The 22,878-nt window shown below is 39.9% G+C and overlaps 1 protein-coding gene across 2 annotated transcripts in view; it reads right to left on the reverse strand.

Annotated features, from left to right (window-relative positions):
* The window catches only part of cdc42bpb (CDC42 binding protein kinase beta (DMPK-like)), a 66,892-nt gene that overhangs the window by 24,521 nt on the left and 19,493 nt on the right, over positions 1-22,878 (reverse strand). For both annotated transcript variants that reach the window (XM_056763979.1, XM_056763980.1), the window contains exons 2-14: positions 20,530-20,621; positions 12,498-12,581; positions 11,193-11,288; positions 10,643-10,791; positions 9,245-9,338; positions 7,056-7,256; positions 6,648-6,896; positions 6,326-6,560; positions 6,014-6,133; positions 3,532-3,665; positions 2,250-2,492; positions 1,115-1,225; positions 770-1,017 (exon numbers count right to left, since the gene is read on the reverse strand). In XM_056763979.1, the coding sequence (XP_056619957.1) occupies positions 770-1,017; positions 1,115-1,225; positions 2,250-2,492; positions 3,532-3,665; positions 6,014-6,133; positions 6,326-6,560; positions 6,648-6,896; positions 7,056-7,256; positions 9,245-9,338; positions 10,643-10,791; positions 11,193-11,288; positions 12,498-12,581; positions 20,530-20,621 (2,056 nt within the window). The remainder of the gene's footprint in view (positions 1-769; positions 1,018-1,114; positions 1,226-2,249; positions 2,493-3,531; positions 3,666-6,013; positions 6,134-6,325; positions 6,561-6,647; positions 6,897-7,055; positions 7,257-9,244; positions 9,339-10,642; positions 10,792-11,192; positions 11,289-12,497; positions 12,582-20,529; positions 20,622-22,878) is intronic.

The following is a 22,878-nucleotide window of genomic DNA, read 5'->3' on the forward strand; positions in this document are numbered from 1 at the left end:
CAAACTGCTCTAGACAGCGCATGTCTTAATTATGTTATCTCCTTCGGCGAAGAAGCAAAAAACATGACGACATCTTGGTCTTGTGTCAGCTACCGCAGAGCTTCGAAACGGAGGGGTGGAGTGAGCTGATGCAATTAGAAACCTCAATTTTCATCAATATAGCTCGGCACTAACTTAAACCTTAATTGATGAAAATGTGTTGTTTATTGTTTCCTCGAACGCGACTGACCCACAGCTAACTTCCGGTTTGTGTTTGGCTAGTGTCTAATAATATAACTTTTTATATTGTATTTTATTTATGTTAATTTTACATTATATTTTTATTTAATTGTAAAATAATTGTATTGAAAAAATGATTTGTTAAATTTTGTTGTATGTTAATTAAAAATGAATTAAAGAAACTGTATGGGACATTGACTTCGAGTGGTTGAGCTTGGTAACGCAGTCTAAATTTTTAAATACTGGCGAGATGAGTTTAGCCAAGTAACAATTCTTCTCGGATTCTTTTGATATTCAACAGAAATAATCTCCAGGCACTCTTTTGTTTGTGAATGTGTACCGAAAGTTAAGAGCTGCCCACAAATGCACACGTGGGTAGTAACGTTCGTTCATGTTGTCACTCTGAAACGGTCTATAATCCGGCAAACTCATTTGCTAATTTTTATTATCTTGAAGCCACGAAATATCTTCACCGGCTAACATCTAACATATCGACCCATCCTTAATTGTTTTTGCTTTAACAGAGCATTAAGGCACTAATAATCCTCACCGCTCTCTCTTGGACTTTTCCAGTTTGTCTTTGAGCACCATCAGCTCTTTCTGCAGCGAAATCTGCTGGCTCTCTGAGTCACGAAGCTCCTTCTTCATGTTCTTCAGCTCTGTAGTGTGAGAAGCTTCACGCCTCAGCAGCTCCTCCTCAAAAGACAGCACCTTTTTATCCAGCTCTGACTTCACCTTGGTGAGCTCCTGCTGGGTCTCTGACCCGAGGCCTGACGCACGACCGCTTCCCTGCTTCACCTGAGAGACAGAGAGAGAAAGGAACACTACCAGCTGAGCTCAGGAAAACTACACGATGGCTTAAAATGATCGGAGTGTGAAAAATGTGACCTCTGACCTTGAGTGTCTCCAACTCGCTCTCCAGTTGTTTGGAGTACCCTTCACTGTGCTCTCTGAGCTTACGCTCCTTAGAGGCTTCGGCACACGCGTCCTCCAGCTGAGACTCCAGCTATGACACACAACAAAAACAACTTGATACGAGAACTGACATTGGTCATTATTAACCTTTAAACCCTTTACTTTTGACCTGATTACAACCAGACACACTAGTTGTGTGACCAGTTTCATTTTTTTCTGAGGGAGCTGTACGTGTTTGACAACGAAAGACTGCCCGACTTCAAAACTTCCCCTAAGAAAAGCAACAATTCTTGTCCCAAGATACATCCTCCCTAAGTCTTGTTTAAAAGAGAGACATAAAACGAGACACAGAAAGAGAAAGTATAACCGGGCAGCTGGGAGTGCGGAAAAGCCCTTTATTTCCCAAACCCGCAGCAGTCAGCTGTAAGCATGAACCACGGTCAGTGTCGCTCATCTGGCTTTAGTTAGCCACCGAGGTCTAAAGAAGGTCACAGGGTCTATGAGGCTGGTCTACAGGGAGAGGAGGCGGTGGGGAGGGGCGTCGATAAGAGGGGCGTGAAGACATTCCTCACTTCGTCTAGGGAGATCCGGAGCTGCCGAGCTAAACTGAGGAGTTGCATTCCCGGCTTCTCTCCAAAGCGTGATGATGTTCAAAAATGTGCTGAGTTCCAAAACTGACTGTTTCCATCTGACTAACATGTTGGTGCCGAGTCATAAACAATCGATGGGAGCCAGACCGATAGTTTGGAATACCAGTATGAGGCATGGCGCGTAAATGCATCTTAATGACTGAAAGCCTGTGACAATTAATCTTCATTTGCTTTTAAAACAGATCCAAAAAAAGATCATAACCTCACCAGAGGGGGGTGACCCTGACCCTTTCAATCTTGGTAAAACTTTCACACCCGTTGAATTATGTTGCTAACAGGTACGTCATAAGCATGCACGCTGTTCACGCAGGTGCAGTCTTACAACCGCCTCAATTTTTTTTCATAATATATATAGATACTAAAAAATGTGTTGTGAAACCTCCAGATTGATTTATTCATGCTACATGCAAGAACAGAACCTAACAAACCGCCCACATTAGTGAAGCCCCTCCCCCCGCAGCTCACCTCCTTGCGGGCCTTCTCGGTTTTGCGGATGTCCTGCCTCATGGCATCGAGCTTCTGCATAACCACCTCCATCTCCTCCTCCTTGTCCCGGAGCTGCCGCGACAGACGCTGCTTCTGCGAGCGCAGCTCGGCCATGCGCTCATTCACCTCGGAGAACTCCTGCATGGCCAGTTTCCTCTGCTGGTGGGTGTCCTTCAGCTCCTTGGTCTGAGACTTAAGGCGGTCCAGAGACTCCACAAGTTGCTGGAATGACAAAGAAGAGCAATAGATTTTAGCAGGATTGAGAATGAAGGCCGGAGAAATGCAAGTACAGGTGCAGGGATCTGAGATGAAAGCGGAAAACGATGTGCGGATTAGAGTGTGAGAGTGGAGTTGTGGAAGGAGAGAAAAAGAACAGCCGCGCCTGGAGGGTTGGTACTGAAAAGGAGGCTGAGTGAGAAATAGAAATTGTCAGGAGAATTGGGAGTCGTGAGCTAGAAAAGCATACCCGCACACGTAAGGACGGCATTAAAACAGAAAATTGGTCAAAGTATTTTTATAAATGGCAGATATTGCGCTTAAACTGCTCTTGCAGTGCCTCAGCCAATCAGGGCTCACGGTCAACAGTCAAGTAGAACAGACCGACAAATCAGATTAGAAATGTGAGTGCGTGTTAAGAATTTTGACATGCCCCATGTAAGAGGGTGATGACATTAAGTGTGATGACATTAAGTGTGATGACATTAAGTGTGATGAAGGGGGCTAGTGTTAGGAAACAACCTGATTTTATTAGGCTGACGGCTGCTTCATACTGCACGAGTAAACGGTACTAAAGCAGCAAGTAGGTAGAACGTAGCCTACAAACACAAGTTGGAAGTCTGTGAACCTTTTCAAGCAGCTTTTTTTTTACTTATCAGTGCAGTTTATCTGACTGATCTGGTTTGATTTATTCATATTTTTCGTTCTCTTTCTTGTCTTTGTAGTTTGAGTTATAGAGAGATAAAATTAGTTTTCATCTCTTTCACAAAGGAGAGAACGATTGTTAGCATGATGGGATAGTGTTCCCTTTCAACATACAAAGTATTAACGTATTATATTCTGTGTATATGTACTGGTATAGATGGGCGCACCCCTTCTCAAAGTAGCAAATACATTTAAAGAAAGGGTAACAGGTTTGAGGAACACATAATAATACACATGATAATAAAAGGTTTTGGTGGATTTTTCACATTCTGTACAGAACCAAAAATATCAAGGTAAAGGTTTATCGATTTCAGAGGGTAAACTCTATAGTTTTTCATACCTTATGAATCTCCTCTTTCTCATGCCTGAGAGCTCGGACTTGCTTGTCCAGGGCCTTAAGTTTAGTGGAGGAACTTTCAAAGTCCTGTCGAAGAGTCACAGCCTCCTCCAGCTGGTGCTCCAGCCTATCAGAGTCTGAGGAGAGACCATTGAGAGTGCGCTTTGACGGGATTGGTTACCGATTCAAAAGTTTACAAACAGAGCATCGTGATAATTAGAGGGATTAAAATCAGATGAGATTACCATTTTTATTTTATTTAAGGTTTTTTTTTTTCAAGGTTTTGCGTAAAGCTCTCCTTTAAACAATAAGTAAATCTAACTCTATAAATATGTTTCCTTTAAAGCAACTACATCATTACTTGCACAATGCACCCTTGAACAAAATCTTAAGACCGGGGGAAATATTACATGTGTTCAGATTTCACGCTGGTGGATCGTAATCAAATTGAAAGTACTGCTTCAAAATTTCAAAACAAGAAACAGGCGCATGAGACAAAAAACAGAGAGTAGGCAATTTATTAAATCAACTTGATCAAACGTTTAAGGAAATAGCCCCAAAAAAACCCAGAACAGAACTAAAAGTGTCAAAAATGGACTCAGTAGTGAGTAGCCTCACAGTTCTTGTTGATCACTATGTTTCGGCACTGATGCGACTGTTTCAAGGAGGCTGGTTGCAATGTTGCTCCATGTGGTGAAGAAGGCATCCACCGTTCTGGAAGTGACGTCCGTTTTTGTTAACATCCCTTGTCATCCATCCCCAAAGTTCTTTATGGGATTAAGATACATTGCAGGATGGTGTAAAAGAGTGCCGTTATTCTCCTGGAAGAAGTCCTTTGTCAGGCGAGCGTCGCGAACCGCAGCGTTGGCCTGTTTAAAGACCCAGTCATTACCGCACAGACGAGGGCCCTCGGTCAAGAGGGATGCCCGCTGTAACATGTCCACATAGCCAGCCACCGTTTGACAGCCCTGCACTACCTCAAGCTCCATTTCCCCATTGTTGGAGGCTCCATCATGATCTGGGGTGCTTTGTCCTTCACTGTGCCGTGTAGAAATCATCTCCAGTTGGATCAGCCTTGTATTGCCAGTAACATTGGAAGCCATCAGGATCGTCAAGGTTAAAAAAATCTCATCAGAGAATACAACTTTTTCCACCTGTCAATGTCTCAGGTTTGGTGCTCCATGGCAAATTCCAAACGGGCAAGTTTGTGGCGTGTGAGGAGACGTGGCTTTTGAAGACGTTTTTTGTTCTTGAAGCCTTTTTCTTGCAGATGCCGTCTTATGGTTATTGGGCTGGAGTTAGCATCAGTAAGGGACTTAATTTAGGTTGAGGATTGCCCGGTGTCTTCACGGACAGCCCGTCGGATCCTCTGGCTCAGTCTAGGTGAAATTTTTTGGGTCTACCTCTTGACTTTTAAATCCAATTAATTCAATGACTGTCATACTGCGTCCAACCTCGGCAGCGATGGCACGTTGCGAGACTCAACAATCCTGCCACGTTCAAAGATAAGAAAGCCTTTTTGCCTTTGCCATCAGGAGATCATTACACTGTGACTGCCTGAAGAACAATGACATGAAAGCCATATTTTTGGTGCAGATTTGAACTTTTTAAGGATATGGTCTTTTGATCAGCTGATGAACAGCCTGTTTGAGTTTGAGTTAATTAAATTTTCAATAAATTGCCTTCTCTCTGTTTTTTTGTCTCTTGCTCTTGCTCCTGTTTCTTGTTTTGGCATTTTGAAGCAGTACTTATAACCTGCTTACCATCCACCACCGAGAAATGCGAATACTTGTAATATTTCCCCCGGTTTTACGATTCTCTTCAGGAGTGTATCTAGCACTTCTGTGTAATATTGTTCATTTAAAATCAAAATTTACTTGCAAATACTGTATAAGACGAATTTTGTCAAAATGATGGCACGTTTGTCCACTTATTTGCTGAAGTCTTTGAGCTTAAATGGCTATGAAATGGAAATACTCGCTTGACTTTAAAATTATATTTACAGGCTAGAATAAACCTGTGAAATGTAAGTCATGCACCAGGATAAAAATCTCTCTCTTAACCGCATTAAACGGCAAAGAAATCTGTCAAAGAACCATTGCATTTAAGATTGCAGCCCACATGAAACTCAATGCTTATGACTCTCTCTAAGGCTCTTGTGCTTTGGACAATTTAGGTTGTTTATATTTTTTGCTTTTTGCTATAATTCTTTTCCCAATAACAGTTTATTTACTGATGCAAGTGCGTTGCTGATTTTCTTCAATGGTTTTTAATAATTTTACCAAATCATTGGTAAAAAAAAATTATGGCCACAATGAAATTAAAACATTCTGAATTAATAAATAAATGTGTCAATGACAAAAACATATCGTGTCAGCTTTCTAAGAATGTGACTTCAAAGCTTTAAATAACAACTTGGACAGGCACTCCATATATATACCATGGTCTATAATGTAATATCCCTAACAGTTAAGGCAACTCTCACCTGCCAGTTTCTTCTTAAGTCGATCGATTTCCTCATTGAGTTTTTTAATCTCTTTATCACGGCCGAGTGTGCCAGCTCCGCGCCCAGAGCCATGAAGAGACTGAACCGCCTGAGTGGATTCTAGGAAATCACGTGTAGAGAAAACGAACTTTAACTTTACACAATGCTTTACTACATGCAGTAAAAATGCTTTATCAACGTACAAGTTGTCAAGTGCAAGGCTGAAAACCTCTGCACAGAACTATTAACACTCCTTTATGTCATAAAAAGTAAAGTGTTATGTCTCCAAGAGATATCAGATTGAGTTATTACCCTGCAGCTTGCGACTCAGCTCCTGTTTTTCTTGCTCCAGGCAGCGAATCCTCTTCTCGAAGGCCTCCACCTGCAACCCCCCGTCTTGGAGATCTTCCCCAGCACCTCCGTCGGTAAATACCACCCTCCTTAAGCTCCCTCGGTCTGAGAAGCAGCTCTCAGTGGTGTAGGTGAAGCCCACGAATGGCAGGTGCTGCCCGGTGAAACCAGTGTGCGAGACTGGCGGAACAATGTCCTGTTGGAGCACAGAGGTCAAATGTAAAAAAAACTTTGTCACATTGTTAAATAATATAATGCTTGAACATGTCTGAAAGACACCAACCGGGTTTTTCAGCACATCGTCGTCCACATCAAAGTTTGAGGTGTCCGACGGAGAGCTCACGTCAGGGATGTACGGAGCCTCTGTGTTGCGGATGTTTTCCCAGTTGATGCCTTTAAAAAACGGGTGCTTCTTGAAATCCTCGATGCCTTGCTGCCCCAGCCTGCACTCTCTACTGCAGATCAGCCGCTGGATCAGGTCTTTAGCATCTTCAGACACATCTGTGATGTGGGAGGGGAACTGGAAACGTTCCTGAATAGCACAAATCGCTTGATTAAAAAATCAGACGATGGATGAAAGAATGAAGAACACTACTCTGAGAAGGTATGGATTGGGGGTTTGTGCTGCTCTAATGTATGACCAAGTATATTTTGCTCTCTTGCAGATAACAGGTAAACAAATGATGCCTACCTCATGGTTCATGATCTTTCCGTAAGTCTCCACCAAGGACTCGGCATAGAAGGGTGTCTCGCCGTACAGCATCTCGTACATGCAGACCCCTAGAGACCACCAGTCACACTCTGGTCCATACTTCCCCATGCCATCCTCCATGGCCTGCAGGATCTCTGGAGAGATGTAGTCCGGTGTGCCAACAGCCACTGAAGACTGGACCTACAGAGAGAAAAGCAGGAAGTGAGGTCACAAATGAGCTGCAATTAAATCAAGCATAATGAATTCTAATGCTCTAGGCACTATAGACCAAGACAAACAAAACAAAATCATGACCACTCAGAACATTGTGGGTATGAAATACGCATAATGCCAACTGCTACTGAACCATACTCATAAAACATTTACTAAATGCACACACAAAGTGATCAAAACATTCTTAACATCTTGACCTCGGATTATTTTTTGAGAGTGATTAATTGATCTTGCACTCCTGGGTGTGTACGAGGTTTCTGGTAAAATCAAATAATCTTTTGAACAGGCATGTTTCATCCACCAATACTCCCTGCCTCTGACTATCAACAGCTATGTGTTTAGCCTGACTCGGAGTCATGGCATGGGTGGATTTCCAAGAACTGGTATGAGTGAAATTCCAAATCTGTAACCTTACAGGTCCAATGTGTGAAATTTAGTGGCATCTAGTGGTGAGGTTTCGAATTGCAACCAACGGCTCACTCCACACTCGAAGCACAATCCACACTAGGGGGGCTGACACAGGACTAAGATGTCATCATGTTTTTTTTTTGATGAAGGAGATCAAATTTATCAGGTTTTAAATGTCTTTTTTTAATGTAAAATAACAATTAGCATTTAGGGTGAAAGTAATTAGTCTTTTAATATGTCAAATAGATTTTTGTAGTAAGTATGCCTGACAAGATTGTTACACTGCATGACATTTTAGTGGGCTTCTTCTGGAAAATGTACAATATTTATTTTTTGCTCAGAAAAACAAAAATGCTTTTAAAGTAAACAGATTTTTTGGAACAACAATTTAAATCAGTATAACACTTATTATTTTTTGCTTAAACCCTTTTTCTAATTTTTAACCACAAATACACGTTTCATTAAAAGCTGCTTTGTAACAATGAAAATTGTAAAAAGCGCTATATAAATAAAGTTGACTTGACTAATACATGGCTTGCATCCAACCGTGTTGGGTGTTCATTGCTTCCCGTAATACGTAATCACGTTGGAAAAGTCACGTGTCTGAGGTTTATACATCCCGGATAAGCACACGAACGGACCGTTTTAAGCAATAATCCGGCTCAAAAACATAATATGTTTCGCAAAACATCCAGCAAACCACTGAACGGTCTTCCTTCTCACCACTCGTAAACAATAGGTCAGTACATTGGCTTACGTCAGACGCATGACTTTCCAATGTGATGACTTATTACGAGAAGTCGTGAACGTGCAACACATTTGGGTGCAAGAAATTTATTTGTGGTTGAAAAGTATAAGTCGAATTTTTCTTCGAAAATGACTAATCGTTTCACTGGAAAACCCCTTAATTCATAGGCTAGTGTCACGTTTAGCCATTTAAAGCTGCGAAGAAACAGAAATTTGGTCCTTAAATCATCTAGAAAATCTATTATATGGAGCAAGATCCGGAAATGTTTTCCTCAACAACCTTGGATTAGTTTCTACAGAAGAAATAAAGACATGGACGTCTTGGATGACATGAGGGTGAGTAAACAATAATAAAAAAAAATTCTAAACTGAACTTCTTTAAGTGTAGATATCCACAAACCCAGAGAATCAGTGCTGGAAAACCAAAACAGTTTTTTAACAGTAGAATCTGATCCAGGTATTAAAGAGTGTTTGTTATGGAACACAAAAAAGAAAGTCTTGTTCAATCCTTCTACATGCAGCTGGCACACAGGAAGCACGCAAACAGCAGCAGATAAAAGCTGTATTGGCCTTGGTGGTGTTATCGGTGCACTATGGTGACTCATCAGTCTGTGAGCGAGAGGGGTGGACAGTGTGGGGTTTTCTCATTAACCCTCCCTTTCTAGGGCAGCCGGGCCAAAAACCAACTCTATCAATGTCAAGAACACACAGAGGAGAGGGCAGAGGGGAGACCACCCTGTTGAGGAGACAAACGTGGTGCGGTTTTGGTGTGACACTGCAAATCTTTATCAAATACTCACCGTTCCATCTTGCATCATTTTCAGACAGGAGCCGAAGTCCGCGAGACGGATGTGACCGTTCAAGTCTAGCAGAACGTTGTCGGGTTTAATGTCCCTGTGGAACACAAAATATAAAATGTTACAATATTTGTTTTTTTTTGGAACACATTGCAGTCATATAGACCAACTGATTTTCCCTGCCCTAAGAGGCATTTTTCATCCAGAGGGCACTGCTCCCTGAATCTACCGCTCTCCAGGTTGGCTGTTTCTCCATGCCCAGCCATTGCCCTGCTCTCCATGTAAACAGCCGGCCTTTGTTCACCCTCCTTCACTATTTTTTCTCACACACACAGTCCCTGTCTCTCTATGACTGGGCCACACACACAGTGCCCTCTGTTCCACAATCCTGGCACCATGGTGAGCACAGCGGGTACAGAGTAAACACGGTGTCAAAACTCATCACGTAATAACACACCCTAACACAAACACACTCACAAATAACACCATTCACAACCTCACGGGTTGTCCACCAGGCTCAGCGTAAGAAACACTGGCCGAAACATGTTTTTAAGAGCTCCGTCATAACTGCAGTCAGCTGCTGTGCCCAGGCAGGCTGGTCACCAATGGTGCCAGTGAACTCCTTATTTATTCCATACAGAGAAAGAGAAAATGAGAAACACCACATTCAATGATTTCTTTCAACAGCTGCAAAATATTTCGGGTGGAATACATGGAGCACTCGTGTGGATATAATTATATTTAAACACACAATAATCTTAATAAAATCTAATATTCCAAGTATCGCCTAACCCTAATTGACACACGCACACACTTCTGCTGATTTGGCCAAAGGATCCGCACCCGAGCCAGGACAAAAACTTGGGAACATTCCTGATAAATGTGAAAATAAAGTAAGGTGGGCTGTTGTGATTGGCTGGGGTAATGTAGTACAAACTGCTGCTGGTGTCAGAAGGGAAGCACCACTGAAAGAAGGAAGTGGAGGCTCAGCTGGACCGGATGGCAGCCCGGTACAAGCAGCCAGGAAAAGAGCTCTGAACCTGATGTACAGGCCAGAAGAAACAACCATCTGCAATCATTTCATTACATGCATTATGTGTGGATGAGCGGTGTGTGCCCCTATCAGAGCCAATAAGCACTCGATCATGCTTCTCTGTGTGCGTTCATATACTTTAGGTGAATCACTGTTCGACATGTTTTGTCTGGATATGTTCTTGCATGAATGATTTTTAACCTTTGGCTTAAAATGTGGTGAACAATGCAGCTTATTTCGGCTAAAACTGCCAACTTAGACAGGAAGCGTTTGCCTTCATATGGTCCATGAACATTGTGTCTCCATGAACCTAAACATTTTTGGCATTCTGATTTTATTCAACACACACACACACAAAGTTGTTTCACCTGTGAACATAGCGCTGCTGGTGGATGGAGTGGACAGCAAGCACCATCTCCGCCACATAGAACTTGGCCATGTCCTCCGGGAGTCGGTCCTCAAACTTACTAAGCAGAGTCAGCAGGTCACCACCCACGTAATAATCCATCACCAAGTACTGCGGGTGGAGAAAATCATCTTTTATCACACAGACACTGACTCAGCACTACACGTTCTCAACTGAAAGACATCTAAGAATAGAACCGTTTTATTGAACATTGCCAGTGCGCTGTATTAAAGGGATAGTTCACTCAAACATGACAATTGTGCCAACATTTCCTAACTCTCTTGTCATTTTAAAACACAAAACACAATAGAAGGTATTTCGAAGAACGTTGGTATCCGAACAACGGCGGCACCTATTGGTTATCAACATTCTTCTCAATATCTCTTATGTCTTGTCAAATGACAAGAGGGTGAGTAAATGATAACAGAATTTAAATTTTTGGCTGATCTATCCCTTATCATGTGTTTAGTGATGTTATGGGATATATTAGTGCTTTTCGTGGAGATGCACACCAGGTAGTTGTCATCCTGGAAGGCATAATGCAGGGTGGTGATCCACTGGCAGTCTCCATTCACCAGGACTTCCCTCTCTTCTCTGAAACATGCAGTCTACAGGAGATACAAACAGATTTATTAAATGTCATTATAAGCCACAAACACTTTTATGATTTTTATTTAAAAGCACACACAAGGCCACATGTTATAGCCCCCGTTTTTAGGGATCAAGCACAATTTGATAAATCACTCTTTAAATGAACCCCCTGTGAAGCGATGATGTAACATGGCTTTCCCAATCTCAGCTTTTCGGCAATACTTATAATTTACTTTTTTCCTATTTCTGCTACACCTCGATCTGAAAATCTAATAACTGTTTGAATCAAGACCTGTGAGTTTCTGGGAACGGTAATAAAAGAAGCCCAGGGAAGCTCAAAGAGGATTAATGACAAGCCCAAATGACAAAAGTTCTTCTGACATGCCTCTGGGAGGCCATGGGCAATTTTTCCCAACTCATCAGCCTGAAACTGGCTCAAGGAGCCCAAGTAGAAAGGAAAATGACTGACACATTTGGCTACTGGTGTAACACAAGAGCCACATATATAAAACGTTGTGTCTATTTTATCCTTGAAGTCTGCGGTCGCACAGCCAAGTGTCTGTAGGGTATCCACATATTAATATATTAAGTATTTTTCAAAACTTGATATCTGTGTGGATTCAATAGGGAGCTATTTGCCCCTAAATTTAAAAGTTTAAAGGTACCGATAACTAGGGATGCACAATGAATAATTATCGGATAATAAAATGTAGGTCAATATATTATAGCCGAAAAATGATGAATCATTTCCTCTGGTTGAACCACTTCAGCTGTAGATATTTATGAATGTGTAAATTATAGGAACAAAAGCATATTATTTGAAGCCGACTGCTGTCTGAATGCTTTCTGCATTGAGAACTGGACTTGGGGCTATTAAGAACACCTTTCTGGGTTGCTATGAAAGAAACCCCTTTAATTTGTTTATAAAATAAACATTATACAATAAAAGTTAAAAGAATCTTGAATGAGTGTAAAGTAGGCTTGGTACATGATTTTCAGGGGGTAAAGAGTTTTCAGTGAATCAGCTTCCAGTGTTCAAGAATTATCGGTTATCGGCAAAAATGTACATATAGGTACATCGCTACCAATAACAGAATCACTTTATATAGAAAAACTCACACAAACTTATATTCCTCTTGCTAATGTTGTCTAGATTTCAATAAAGTGTTCATTGCATCATTATTGGTTTATTATTCATTTGTGAGCATTAGCAGGAAGGTCTTCACCTCGGCCCTCTTCAGCATCTCCCACTTGTTGAGGATCTTCATGGCGTAAACACGCTCTGTGTGTTTCATCTTCACCACGGCAACCTGCGGATAGGAGATGGGGGGTTAGTCAATGGATACAAACAAACCAGAACTCCGCTTGATTCAGAAGCTGTGGGGAATCTGACAATTTTTGTCGCCGTTATTTATTAATATATGCAACCGTGGCCCACTTAGAGCAAAATCCCTGCGGATAAAGTAAGTCTCTGAATGAGATGCTTTTGATGTTTGATGATTTTGAAAGGCGAATAACAGGAACGCTCAGATCTGAGACCGAGGAGGAGGGGCGGCACTCGAGGATAACAACCTTATTGGTGATAACAACCGAACTGTACCTGTACATTATCCCTTAGTTAATCTATTTGAAATTTCTTTCTTTGGCTTATTTTTAAAAGGAATATTAAATCTGTCAACATGGAGTTAAAAGTCTTATTTAAATAAACCTCTGACGCATCCCCTTCAGGAAAATATTAGGCAAGTGACTGCAGAGGAGTGTCCTACTAGAGGTTATTCACTTTTTGGGGCGGAGAAAGATAACACCCAGCCTGCAGGAGGACTCACCAGTCTGGGAACAGAGGGACTGTCATGTTATTGGTGACAAGAGCTGACTTTTTCTCTGTAAGTCAACGATTTCTATGAAATGAAACCAAGAAACTTAACAGTAACCCAAACTGCTGCTATTTATCAATTTAAACCAAAATGGCCTAAAAGCACAAAGTACTAAATAGTTAAAAATCTCTTACATAACAGGATGAACACCACAATAACACAGAGGACGCATCAATGACAGGAGAAACAAATCATTTCAATTACTGAATTTCACAAATTTACAGGGTGGACACACACTAAAATAACATTTAATCTTTTATTCAAATAAATGCAATATAACTATAAAAAACTGTATGTATATACCATAACCGCAGAATAAAATGTCAAACGCAAGAAATTTACCATGTAACGTGGTATTAAATTTAGATGTTATGGTGAAGAAACATGAAGTAATCCACAATCTAACAAATCAAGTAACTACTTGAAACACACATATTCTCAATGTTTATGTTTAACAAATTAATAAGAACACATGCACATTGTATGTCTTCCTATTGTGAGCATTTATTGGATTTGAAATAAATAAATCTAGTTCTTGTTCATCAGTTTATCTATAATATTAAACATTGTTACCGTGAAATATATTGTGACTATAAAATATTATTACTCATTCTGTGAAAGTCCATTGACATATAAAAGTCTGGAAAAAACAACATGTTATATTTGCACTTGCAGATGAGTTTTAAAGTACATGGGAAAATGACAAGTACATTCAAAACAAAAATTCCTAAAATAAGTTAAATTTGACTTGAATGAAAGTAGTACTTGTTAGATAAAACACTAGAATTTGGGTGACATGTAATATTGTTAATAACATAACTTGTACTGGGGACTTAAATTAATAACCTCTTTATTACGGCTCCCCTTGCCTACAAATATAAAGGTTAAATATTTATACGTGGTGCATCACCGTCAGCCACATGACATGCAAGAACCAATCCAGTCAAATCTGGTCTGTCACGTCAGCAAGCATATACAATGTGGTTAGGACGATTTATGACTTAAAATTTTGTTCCTCATACCAAGATGTCATATTTCCATTAAGACTTTTGAGAACAACATGCTTCTATTGCACAAATGAACAGCTAAATTGTTTGAAATGAATGTTTCCAATATGTGTTAAATGGTATAGAGATTTAGGTTTATAGAAACTGGTATGACTACAGTTCAATACCTTTATAAATTCTGCTTTCGTCCACTTACTGGCTATTTGTGACTGCCCTGCGTGCTAACGTTAAGTGGTGTGATGGACTTCCCTGTCCTTTGCCTTACAGCTCGGGAGGCATCACATGATGTGTGTTTACCCTTAGTGTTACCGGCACACGCACCCACACCCGCATACCTGAGCGCAATGTGCTGCTTCAGCACTGTACAAACTGCAACTTTGCATACTAACTGCAAATAACAAGCTGTGTTGGCGTTCTCAACGCTTCCACACCCTTTGATGTCTTTCGCTGTGTATGCGCACGTATCAAAGAATTTGAAAAGTACACTTTGACGACAAAATCAAACAGAGGCTTAATCACACACACACACGGTGTCTTTATCAGTCAGCCTTCTAACCACAGCAGATAACTGACCTCATTACAAAAACAAACCGAACCCAGAGCGCTCAGAAACCCCCCGATTCCTCCTCCTACCATGTGTCCTGTTCTCTTTCCCTTCTCTCCTTTTTTAGACACACGTTTCCACAAAGACAGTCAGCCTGACCTGATTCAAAATGCAGGGGAGGCACAAGAAGAAACAGAGAGGGTGGGTGACCAGTGTGGAAAACGTGATTGGACGAGTCACAGTTATGCTACTAATTCATCGCAGAGATCATGTATGTAAACTGTAAGGTCCTAAATAAGGAATGCATAATTCAAAAAGGCTTTGGGGCTTACTGCACAAAACAAACAAATGTCTTGCCAATAATTATCATTTTTAAACAATTTGCGTTATCATTGTACAACAGTTATTTAAAAATTCTATTGGTGTCAAGTCGATTAATCGATTCCAAAATAAATGTTTGTGTTTACATAATATATATGTGTGTAGTGTGTATATTACTTTCCCGTAGCTCAATGGTAAGAGCAAGGTGTTTGCAACGCAAAGGTCATGTGTACGATCCCAGGGATTGCACATACTTAGAAACACATGTATAGTATTATGCAATGTAAGTCGCTTTGGATAAAAGTGTCTGCCAAATGCATAAATGTTTATTATATGTATATAAATATTTACTTATTTATATAAACATATAACAATACGTGGCACACACACACACATATATTATATATATATATCGATTAATCCCAATTAATACTTGACTCGTTGGAATGATTGATTCTGATTGGTCAGTCGCGACATTTGCTGGTTCGTTATTTCCAGATAACAACTCCTCAAAACTAATAATACACGGTAACCCGGAAGCATCAAATCATTTTGACAGGTTTTTTTTGACAAATTTAATATAAACATGTCTTTTAATAACATATATGACATTACATATACAAACAATTAAACCTAAATGCTTGTTCGTGACATTTGAATGTCGAAAGTAAATGACTTTTCCTCGTGGAAGGTCTGCATTTGGTAAAAATGAGCTAATAAAATATTTCAAATTCAAATTCACATTTCAAGTCCAGTTTTTTTCTCATGTGGCAAGTAGCCTTGTAATAAGTAGCCTTGCAATAAGTAGCCTTGTAATAAGCTGTCAAATAGATTAATTTAGGGATAATGTACAGGTACAGGGGCCCGTTTCAGAAAGCAGGGTAAGTGCAAACTCAGAGTAAGTCAACACCAGAAAACAGAATACTCAGGGTTTTTTGTCAGGTGGTATGTCAGGAAGTATGTCAAACCCACGACCACGGAGTAAGTCAAGCCCATTTCAGAAATCGAGGTATCTTATACTCCGAGTGAGTAACCAGAGTAACATACTCCGTGAACCTAGCCTGGTCAGGAGCAGGTTTTATTCCGCAAACCCAGGGTTTGTTACAATCTCCACCCCTTTTCGAAGCGCGAGCGGTGTTGAAATTGCATACGCCATTTGTTTATTGATTCGTGTTCCTAAATGAGCTCAATTTAGTCACACAGACCTTAAAATGGCATGTCCGTGTATTCAGGAACCCGTAGATGAGGAAGCAGCATTAATTCGCAGAGAGTTACATTTATGTCGGGAGAGAATTGTGAGGCCCCGTTTGGACGTTTTATCTTAACTTTTAAGGCCAGTTTAAGTAGTATATTTAACATTTCCCAATCAGGCATCCTACTAGCAAGAGCATTTTATTTCTTAAAAATTTCCTGAATGAATGTATTTGTATTTCATATTCAGCTGCTGCTTTTTATTGCGGAAGGATTGCACCTACATGAGAGCGAGAGAGAGAGAGCGAGAGAGTCAAATATAATTCCCATTTTCGCAGTTTCAACAAAATAAATATAAAAGTGATTGACATGTAAACTTGCGAATTAACACGTGAAGCAATTTTCTCCCAAGGCTACTCTCTTTATTTTGCGGCTGTGGCTGTGTTGCTCTTTTTTCTAAATATGTGCTCATATTCACCGTACGCTTGTAACATTACCTTCAATTCGATTGGCGAGAAATGAACAGAGCGCTTTTTGTCACGTGCCGTTGCCATGGTGAATCGTGTTATCTTCACTCAACTGATGATGGCTTTTCATCGCCACGCTGCACGCGCATAACCTAGGGTGAACTTACTCAGAGTGGATTGAACTAACTCAAATCAGCTGGTCTGAAACTGAAAACTCAGAGTAGCGATTCTCTGAGTAAATCAACTCAGAGTTCAGATTTTAACTCGGTGTTGGTTGATCTTCCTTATTGAAACGGGCCCCAGGTAGCCGGTTGTTGATAATCACAATGTCTGGGCTTATTTCTGCGATAACAACCTACCTGTACCTGTACATTATCCCTTACTTAATCTATTTGACAGCATGAAAAATTATTCCATTTCACACTATATTACAGAATTATCATTAAATATTGTAGTTTGGTTTTGTATAATTTTCATCTGTCAACATGGAGTTCAATTTTTTTTAAATAAACCACTGCATCTGCATCAGAGACAATTGTTTTTCTTTTTAATTTAAGCCATGTATTATGTTCCTAATAATGTTACCAACAAAGTGGCAAGGAACTATTTTCTTTATTTGCCAGGCCCATTACACTTAGTGTTAATTTTTTAATAGACCCTCGGATATACTGGTGACAGTCAAAAACACTAACAGACCTACTTGTATCTCTTCCAAAGAAATGTATTACTATGCTCTCTGGGGTACAAATCGTACTTCACCTATTATTAAATATTACATTTAATATTGGACGAGCCAGCCCCAATAATAAAACTCTTGAAGAAAGACGCTTTGGAGACAGCCCTGCAGTAATATGAACTACAAAAGTTCTACTCTAGTAGTCTGCGAATCTGTCTTAATATTGTAGTGGATTATACAACATGCCAATTTTAATTACATCATCATCATCATTTTTTTTTTAAATCAATAGTGAGGTCTACAACAGCCATGATGTACTTTGACCCAATCATTCACAACATGAGTGATTCAGAGCACTCAATACAACAGATAAAGAGATCAACGTTTATCCTCCACACGTAGAGCTTTGACTGTTCAGCCGTCATCACATGGTTGTTTTGTCTACCCTATAATGACTCACAGTGACATCATGCAAAAAATCTCATTCCAGTTCCCCTTGATTCCATTCCCTGTTCCATGTTTTTTGATCTTATTCTTTTCAACAGAGTAATTATTCACAGTAAACATCAGGCGAGGCGGAGAGGAGTGCCACTGAATGTGCCAACCAATATGACACTGCCACAAAAGCTAGACTTGAAATGGTAGGTTCATCCCAAAATCAAAATTTAAGTGATTTTTTACTGAACCACATGAGGTTAAACATGTTTTGAGACCCCCCGGCATCTTTGGAGCACAAATAAAGATACGTAGGTGACTTCCGAGAGATTTTCAGGCCTCCTCATAGGTATCATGGTTATAGTTCTTGTCAAGCTCCTGAAAAGTACTCAAAACTTTGTTAAATTGGTCCATCTGCTCATAGTGGCTCTATAGAATTTGTTTGAAGCGACGACAACAATAACAACTTTAATCGATATATTTTCCTCTTTGACGCATGCCATTCAATCGGGCAAAAAAGTGCAAGTCTTCCTCAATATCAAAATAAACATATTGCTAAAGATCAGCTTAAATAGAGTGTGTGTCTGGTTGTAAACATCTAGTAGCACTTGCGGGTGTCAGTCAGAACACCGGCGTTTGCCCCCACCGAATGTGCATGCGTCAAAGTGCTCTTGTGATTGTGGATCATAGACTGACATGACAGAGGAGAATATATAGATTTAAGTCCTTATTTTGGTTTGTTTTTCACACATAAAGTATTGTAGCCGCTTCAAAAAAAACAACTCAAAAAATTAATTTCGGAACCTTGACAACAACTAAAACCATAATGTCTATGGGGAGGCCTAGAAATCTCTCGGACGTCACCTACATATATTTATTTGTGCTCCGAAGATGCGAGGTCTCAAAACATTATTAACGTCATATGGGTGAGTAAAAGATCACACAAGTTAGATTTGGGGATGAACTTACCCTTTAAAGTCTTACTTCATTTAATGGACCTAGGCAGTGTTCAGCCAGACATTCTGCAAATAAAATTGACAAGAGGTTCACTTTTCAGTCGTCTTTTCATTTAAAAGCAGTCCTGAATTCCAGGCCTTTAGCTGGGCCGCTGCCAAATCAATCATAAACAGGAAATGCAAGAGATTTATCTGGAAGTACATCCTGTAACGTTACAGCGACAGGAAACCATAGGGAGAGGGAACAAAACAGCAGCACAATGTTCACACAAGAGCATTTGCGCTTTGAAAACCAACACAAGCTACAACAACGCCTAACAACAGTCTGGCTTGATGACAGAAACACTGCAATAAAAAAACACACCAAAGATCTGAGTCATCGCTAGAACCACGTGACTCGATCTAAAAAAAAAGTTCAGGGACTGAGGAGGAAGGTTATTGAGGTCTATGTGGCTGAGGAGGGGACGATGAAGGGCACAAATCGCAGAACACTATTTTGGTCAAAGTAACTCCTCAGAGACGTCCTGGTTTCCTGAGCCTTTCCTGGAAGCTGCTTCGTCCTGCCTCGCATCCTGTGCCACCGCTGACATTCCTGCCTGAAATCAATTGTATGGAGAACTCTGTTGTAAAGGGTGTAAGATGAGCAGCTCATCTGTTCACATGAACCTCCTCTTTCCTGCCTCTTCCACCGTCAGCTTAGAGACAGCGAGCATCAGGAACAATCGAAACATTTGAATATTGGGGAACTTATGCTTGGTCACATGACTAGGGAGCTACTGAAATAAAATATTATTCAGCTTCTAAATCTGGAATGTGGCATCATACATTCTTTTTTTGGGGGAAAGTTGACTGCCGCTCATAAAAAAACTGAAGTATTGAATTGGATTTATTCTGCTAAGGAAATGAGTCATGGAATGAGCATTTATTTATTTACGAGTGAGGTTTAATTTAAGGCATGAAATGTGTGACACAGCAGAATGCTTCTCACCAAATTAGGAAATATCTGATCATCTGTGACGTCACACAATAAACTCATTTTAACCTCCAGAAATAAAGCAGAAAACATATCACTGCTGTCCTTCTGAAACCTTGCATCCCCATATTTCGTTATTTAAATTTTTTGGCACATAATAAAAGTCACCCTTTATGTTTGTCACTGCGTTTTGCAAATATCAGAAGGTCAGCATCGATATAATAATATAAATACCCAACAGAAATGCTTTTCTAATAAAAGCACAAAACCATTGTATAGAGTTTCCACTAAGGAATAATGTGGAAGTAAGGAACAAGAGTAGATGTAGAACAGAAAATAACAGAAGACAAAGTTGTACAGAAACAGAAAACTACTTTGGGTGTGATAACAGTAACGCCTTTAATTTCAGGAACGAGTAGCACATTTTGCTGTAAAACAAACCATCCGTCTAAAATACCTAGATTTGTGCTGGCCCAAGAATATCAGTCAAGCACCAGGCTGGGACCCCTGAGAATTGGCAGGGGGAGAGAAGGGAAAATAAGATGAGAGGAAGGGGTTAGCTTGCGGTTGTCAATAAGATGCTTGAGGGCTACACGAATACCTCTCTGATATTCTGGGGTTTTCGTTGGAAACGCGAAATGGGTCATGAAAACAAATGTTGAAATACCAAAACAAACCAAACAATATGGCAAAGTCTGCAGTGATTTCAGAGGTGATTTCCCTGCGCTTTGAAGCATGCCAAAAGGCTGCTAGATTTGGGGGGCCGTTCAGCGGAATAAGGGGCTCGACGACACAAAGGTCTTGAGTATCTTACCTCTCCAAATGCTCCCCGGCCAATCACTTTGAGCATTTCGAAGTCGTCTCGGTGAAGGCGCATCTCCTTCACGGTGGTTGTGAATGGCTTCACTAAAGAGAGAAATAGAGAGAGTTACCTTCTAATATCAAGTAGCATCATCCCTTAAATTCTAACGAAAGTTTAAGGCCATCAAAAGATTAAAGATGGTTAACTACATAATATGGTGATCTACATTTTAAAATCAATTTCTTAAAAAAAATTTGTAATAACAGTCAAAAAGTCAATAAGTCCTAAATCTAAGAAAATTCAAAGACATTATTGGGAGTTATGTACATGATTTTTTAAAGAAAAATGTAGGGACGTTCACTGACTAATCGCTTTTAATTGCATCCAGAATAAAAGTTTGTGTTTACATAACATATGTCTGTGCAATGTGAATATTATTTTTGTAAAAAATATTTATACAATATACTCAATTTATAAAATTGTAATTAAATTATCAATGACATTAAACAGACATCATATTGTTCAAAAAAACACATAGCTCGAAAATACATTAATTTTTTTGTATAGCGAAATATTGTGCCACGATATATTGTTCCTATCGCTATCAAAAAATATAAAAAATACATGTGTATTTGTGTGTATTACGGATGAGTTTTTGATAGAGTTAGATTGCAAGAAGACAGCCGAGGCTCTGATGACATCAACGTAGCGATACAAAAGACATAAAACAAACAATGCAAACTAAACAGTGTACACCACATATCATGTTATTAAACTGTCCTCCCTCCAGCTTTACGAGACACCGCTGGGGGGCTGGCTATCACCCAAGACACAGCTGAGCCGTCCCGAACGCCTCGCCATATGAGGACAAACGCCTGAGTCTCATGCTGTTACAAAAGGCATTTATCACTCATAAAGGTCCTTAACTCTTAACATACACCGGGACTGCGCCTCGGTCGGAACCACATGTTCAGAGCTGCATGGAAAGAACATCATCTGCTTTTCATGAGAAGATTCCTCATAGTGACGCAGCATCTACTGACAGCTTTACAGTCCAGCGTACGCAAGGAAAGCCCGCTGACGCGCCACTCCAGAGTCACCAACTACGGTATCATAGAAAGAAGTGAAGCTGAATTGTTCATTCAGGGATGACAAGATGTTTATTGGTACTCTATAAAATTGATTCATGAACTCCTGGTGTTTTACTTTACAAATAATGGGTAAAACCAGAAGTGGTTCTCCAGCACCTTGGGGCATGCAGATTGCAAAAAGGGTAGCTGAAATTTCCAACCTGATTTTCTAACTTCTGCATAATTTGCTGCGTTTGAAACAATGTGAAACAAGTTCCTGCTATAGTGAATACTTTCAATGTTTGTGAATTAAAACTTGGTTTTAAAGACAGATGTTCTGGGTTTTGTTTTGTAAGTGTTTAGCAGATATTTCCCTCAGATTATTGGTTGCTATGGCCCATGTGTTATGATCATGGGCGCTATATGGGCCAAAAGCTTATACACTAGCATACATAATACTTTTAATCACTCCTTGGGCAAAAAAACAATGTTTCATATTCAAATTTATATGCTTTGTTTTGCATACATGTAATCTGATAATCCTCTCAGCCACCCCCCACCCAAATATAATGAGGCATTCCTCTAAGTCTCCACTCTCAGGGTCATTTATAGGGCTGTGTCGGTGGCAGTTTTTTACCAATGTGGTGGGAATGGACAAATATGGTTGTTGGAAAATATATACAGTATTATGTAAATAATATATAAATGACATAAAAAATAGTATTTATATTATTATATATGTGAGTAGCAACAACAAGACAAGTGGAAAAGAACTATATATAGACCTTATTTAAATACATTTTAAGTATGATATCTGAAACAAATGTGGATGAAACATCCTTACAGATGTTTATTTAAATGTTTTACATGAAAACTTAAATAATATCAAAGAGTGAAATAGTAAATGAAAAATCATTTGTTGCAGAGACAACTTTAGTCAGTCGCGTATTAACCCTTACAGACCTAAACAATTCCATTTGAAACAAACTGTTTAAACCTACATCTGCTTTCCTATTCAGATTGCCATAAAAAACTACTTTCCGTTGATGTAAAACTAACAGGTTGATATTGTCCAGATGAAGATGTGTACAGCCGAACTAAATGCGCGTATAGAAGATGTCCTCAAAGCGGCAATTAACTATAATGTTTCTACGCAGCCGCGGCAACTCGCGCGCACTCCGACACCAAGCAAGGGTATTTTGATTATATGTAACTGTTCATTTCACAACAAGATCTATTGCAAAACACGCAGAATAAACTGTGTTTTGCCGCACACGAATGCGCAAACAGG

Source organism: Triplophysa dalaica, chromosome 13 (assembly GCF_015846415.1).
Source record: "Triplophysa dalaica isolate WHDGS20190420 chromosome 13, ASM1584641v1, whole genome shotgun sequence".
Classification (NCBI taxonomy): Eukaryota; Metazoa; Chordata; class Actinopteri; order Cypriniformes; family Nemacheilidae; genus Triplophysa; species Triplophysa dalaica.